This window comes from Dromaius novaehollandiae, chromosome 1 (assembly GCF_036370855.1).
Source record: "Dromaius novaehollandiae isolate bDroNov1 chromosome 1, bDroNov1.hap1, whole genome shotgun sequence".
NCBI classification, from domain to species: domain Eukaryota; kingdom Metazoa; phylum Chordata; class Aves; order Casuariiformes; family Dromaiidae; genus Dromaius; species Dromaius novaehollandiae.
Window position 1 is genome coordinate 118867155 of NC_088098.1, and position 5100 is coordinate 118872254.

A 5100-nucleotide genomic window follows, 5' to 3' on the forward strand; every position below is an offset into this window, starting at 1 on the left:
TAGCATTAATGTCATTAGATCAATCTCTTTGTACTTCCTGTTGCTTAAACCCCTTTCCTGCAGATGGAGGGAACTGGCGAATTAGGAATACTATCTTGCAAGGGAACTCCTGGTTTTAATCCCACACAGCTCAGTAATAACAGAATGTCACACTTGCTTCCTCTGGTCCATTACTCAGTTTCAAGTAGCAGTATTAGAGGCAACTAAAACTTTTCTTCTCTTGAGATCTCTTGATTTATTTTTGGTTGTTTGTGATGCCCTGAACCAGAGTTACCTGTTTGACATATTCCACCAGATAAAATCAAGACCTGCCGTGTTTCAGGTGGCAAAATCCACGCTGACTGGAGAAGGGGTGGCCCACCAGGCCTGCGGGAGGATGCTGAGGTGGGAGGCAGCAGTCTTGCCGGTGTCCCTGTCACCTCACTGGGCTCCTGGTTAGGGGTGTCTTGGAAAGAGCTCCTCGCTGCCTGCGGAGCCGCCAGCACCTCCGTGCCCAGCTCCATCCTGACCCCAGAAGCCTCCAGACAGCCCTGTGGGTTAGTCCCTGGTCTCCAAACCGTGATATCCCCATGCTGCCAACCCTATTCCTCCAGTGTTGCCCCCCTACACCTCCATCCCCTCCCCTCTGCCAGGTCCCCCACCCCCTGCTCCCCCAGTAACATCACAGAGCTGGTCCCATTCAATGAGGTTGACTAAAATGCAGCGTAACCATGATGCCTCCATGCTACTGGAGAGGATCATGTGCTCTAGTCTTGCTTGTGCTGCTCAAAGCAATTCTGCCTGCCCCCGCCCCCCTCCCGGGCCCCTTCCTCAGCTCCCTGCACCCATTACTTGATGCCTCTGCCCCACCTCCGTGCCGAGGCCAGGCTGCCACTTAGCTCTAGCGAGCGGGAGGCAAAACGAGCTGTATTTATTTAATTTAAAAGAAAAAAAAATCTGCTTCGATGGGCCTCTGAAAAAACCCAGTGGACACATGCAGACAGATTCAGGCATGTGTCAGCCCTCGGCCGCTGCTCTGCCCGGTTTTCCCCGCTACCGAGGTAGAGGCTGTCCAAAGTACACATTCCCACAAACAGTATCTCAGTGTTTCAGGAAATTTGGCCATTTTCCTTGATACTCTTCTGCCTTTCGATCCCACCAATGGCCAAGGGATTACTCGGTAAAGGACAGATACCTTGGTTAAGGTCTCGGAGACCCCACGTGCAGCTGAGAGCTGGAGCTGGCCATCGAGCTGTGTGGCGGTCATGGAGCAGAAGGGGAGGCCGAGGTATCACAACTGGGGTTTGTCCGTGTTTGTTGCAGCCAGGCCTTTTAACCTCGCTAGAATGGATATGACTTCTGTTTTAAGCGGGAGCTTAAAAAAATAAGGCAAAAAAAAATCCTCAATTTTAGCATGGAATGAGATCCGCTGGCCCGTAGCACGCTGTGAAATAAACCATTTCACTCTCCTTACTGACATCAGAGCACTTCCAGGTATTTTTGCCAAAACTTTATAAGCCGTTCTTACTACTGTCACGTAGTCTGTTTGGCTGGGGATTTGCGGAGCAAGAATAGCACTACACAAAAGTATTCCCACTGCACAAACATCTTGGCAAGTGAAACAATTTATCAGTATGGAGCAAACATACTACATGATGACACACAAGCCCATTTCCTGGACTTGGACTTGTGTTGTAGTATTCATGACTGTCCAAAAGCTTTCTTCAAAGTTGATACCATAATCACTTGGCTAGATCTATTGTAGTGTTAATACGGGGGGGGGAAAAAATCTAGCTTTTATTAGGCTACCTTTCATCCTAAAAGGCATCCCAGAAAATTTATAATGGACTATGAACAATTCAACTCCATCTTTATTAAGAAGCCATTGTATAAAGGGGTTTTGGTCCATTCCTTGCATCTCAGGGTCTGTTATGTGAGATATCTTCAGTGTTAACAAAGTCCCTGTACAAATTTTTGCTTCACATCATACCTAGTACCTACGGTTAATAAAATAGAATATATTGACCATGTATATGAAAGAGTTCATTTAAAACTAGAATGAAAAGAATTATTGAAAAAAATGAATCTACCTTTAAAGGCCTAAAAAAAAAAAAAAAAAAAAAAGTCTTTTGGAGAGATTAAGTCAGTTTTTACCAGTTGAGCACTGGAGCCTGACCCCAAATCCTTTTTTGTTGTTGCTCTCAGCAAATTTCTTAGAAACGTAATTTTGTTTTTTAAAAGTACTAATGATAATAACTTGCACTGATGATGAAAAATACCCTGCCACATTTCAAGCCAGCATAAATAAAAAATGGCTAAGTGACCAGCCACAGAAAAGGAGGTTCAGAGTGAAAACAGTGGAAATGTTGACAGAATCCAAGCTCTGGAGGTGCTGCCAGGTGATAATGTAATTGCAAACAGGCTTTTTGCCAAATGAAGTATACCAAATGTAGTTGCGTCACAGTTGTTGGCAGTATTTTTTTTAACCCTATTATATGTCAGTCGGTGGGTCCACATGTTGTTCCAGAAGGACCTATAGCTCTCGGGGCTTACCAGGAATCTAGTGCTTTTTTGTGCGTGTGTGATGATTTATACTGTGTGTCATACTGGACTTCAGTGCAAATGAAATGGGCAGGCTTTTTTCTTTTTACTTTTGTTTTTAATTGTTTGAATATACTGTGGAAGGATTGCATTTTATCAGGATTTTAGCAGCAAGTGTCTTCATTTTGTACTCCTCCTGGCCAGCCAGGGTTACAATCTGTGTGTGTAAACTCTTCCGGCAGGACGGCTGCCTCTTGTGCCAAAGCCTGACAGAAGGGCATTTCTCCAAATTGCCCCAGAGCAAACAGAAAGATTCTGACTAACGTTTATGCACCATCAGTCAGGACCTTGTGCAAAAGATACCAGGAATGAGTCGAAGAAATTAGCACTTTTGATTACTTGGTTTTTGGGAATAGGATTACTGAATTTGTTTTTCCTAACCAGTGTCATATGTGGATTATATGGCATGCTGAAGCTGCTCTCTAGAGTTAATTGAAGAGTCAAATGTCCATTCTGTGAAATATTCTGATATTTCAATTTTTTCTCCAGTTTTGGTAACAGCATAAAGTCAAAAGTCTATTTCTGTTGTATTACACACATTTCTAAAAACCCACTTCTGAGCCACTGCAATGTTTTGTTTCTGTCACTGGGAATCTTTTTGTTTCAACAAAGTCCTGAAATTTTATTTTGATAAGGTCAAAACATTGTAGTATAATATAAAATATTGGCTATAACATACTATTAAATACATCTGTTGTAATACGATTAAAATTCATGTTTCAAGGCACTCCAAAAAAAAAAAAAAAAACCAAAAACAAACAGAACAAACAGAAAGTTAAGGCGAGGCAAAACTAATGCCTTGTCAAAATGAAACATTTATACGCTGTGGAAATGAGAAATTTAAAAGGAAAAGCAGAGCTGAAATCACTGTGTCTTACCATGATGTTTTCTGTTTTAGACAAAAGTGTGGGTTTTTTTGTTGGATCACTGTTCAAACGCCAAGTTGTGGCCAGCTGTGCTTTACTGCTTGTCACAGGGCAAAACCCATAAACCAGAAGGCTGCTTTTAGAAGAACTCCCCTTGAACCGGCCACGCGCCAAGCTCCGATTTAAAGTAGGCAGGTATTTGCAGTCGCTGCGGTATTACAGCCTCCCTCATGTTTATTTTTCAGGTTTGGAGCAAACGGCGTTGCATTTGCGCGCTTGCTTTCTCGGGCGAGAAAGGAAGACGCAAACAATGGTAAACTTTGCACGGTGACCCTCGTCAGCTAAAAGCCATCCTAGCTCCGCTTCATGCCAGGCACAGGAATCACAAAACAGCTGTGTCCCACAGGCAAGTCTGAGGGAACTCACACATAGTCATTTAATCTGTAGCCGCTATGGGAAGCAGATGTCCGGGAAGAGGCATGGTTTCCCTTGCAGGCGGCTGGTGGTCTGCAAGAGGGGGCAGCCCCAGGCGCACGGCCGGGCTGTGGCGGGTGAGACGGGCCGCTGGCAGTGGCGCACGGGCCAGAGGCGCAGAGCAGCGCGCCGCCCAGGATGCTCAGGGCCGCGGAGGCGAAGCCGAGGTAGAGGGCTTGCCCGATCTCATACTTCATGCCGCTGGGCAGCAGCGGGTTGTAGAAGTCAGCAACAACGTCGCTCGTGGTCCAGGAGACGGGCACCAGGCAGAGGAGGCCAGCCGAGACAAACACCACGCCCGCCGAGACGGCGGCAGGCGTCTTGGCGGAGGTGCCCTCGGCGCACCGCGTGCACTCCATGCCCACTATGGCCAGGGCGCACGCCAGGGCGGACAGCACACAGGAGACGACCATCATGGCGCGGGCGGCCCGCAGGTCCCGCGGCAGTGCCAGCTGGGACCGGTGGGCCTGGCACTGGTAGATGCCGGTGCTGTGCCAGACGCACTCCATCCACAGCCCCTTCACGTAGGCCACCGCCGTGACGATGTTGGCGCCCACGTGGGCTGTCCGCCACCAGTGGGGCAGCAGGGTGGCGATCAGGGTCCCGAGCAGGCCGAGCAGGCTGAGGGAGAAGCCCAGCAGCTGAAGGGCCGCGCTTGCCATGCTGGTGTTTGTCCTGCCTCGTCCTCTTAACCAAGCGCCTCTGCCTGGACTCCTCCGGAAAACGGGGGCTTTTCTTGGAAGATATGCAGCTGTTTCACTTTGACGCCTTCTGCTCTCCTAATAAAAGGTAATTGAGGGAAAAAGAAGTTAATTATTGCCCGAACGCGTTACCTCTCCAGCCAGTAAGGCGCAGTCCAAGGGCAGTCAGTGCAATAATTAGCATAGTTATCGCTGGTAATCGTATTTTTGTGGAAGTAATGGGAAAGCAAGCTTCCCTCTTCACTTATACAAACAGCCTTCTGTTGCCCACTGGGAAGAAAACTCACGAAAGCTTATGAAATGGAAAAAAATATTTTAAATTCAAATATGCTCCTTCTCAGCAGACTCTTCAAAAAAACAAACACGATTTCCTTCCTAAAGCAGAGAATTAGCTAGTGTTAACACTTGGAATGAATGAGATTTATAAAGCAGGGAAGTGCAAGTTGCTTTACATGATGAAAACACTCCCAGAAGGTCAT

The 5100-nt window shown here is 46.9% G+C and overlaps 1 protein-coding gene across 1 annotated transcript; it reads right to left on the bottom strand.

Annotated features, from left to right (window-relative positions):
• Window positions 1–807: 807 nt before the first annotated feature.
• On the bottom strand, window positions 808–4688 carry CLDN14 (claudin 14). Its single transcript, XM_026121561.2, has 2 exons — window positions 3459–4688; window positions 808–1354 (listed from the first exon to the last, which is right to left on the bottom strand). Exon 1 carries the CDS (start codon window positions 4580–4582, stop codon window positions 3869–3871), a length of 714 nt encoding a protein of 237 aa, XP_025977346.1. The 5' UTR covers window positions 4583–4688; the 3' UTR covers window positions 808–1354; window positions 3459–3868.
• Between the last annotated feature and the right edge of the window lie 412 nt (window positions 4689–5100).

What these genes read in the sequence shown, in the direction of transcription:
- CLDN14 (XM_026121561.2), bottom strand. Translation starts at nt 4,582, where the DNA reads ATGGCAAGCGCGGCCCTTCAGCTGCTGGGCTTCTCCCTCAGCCTGCTC.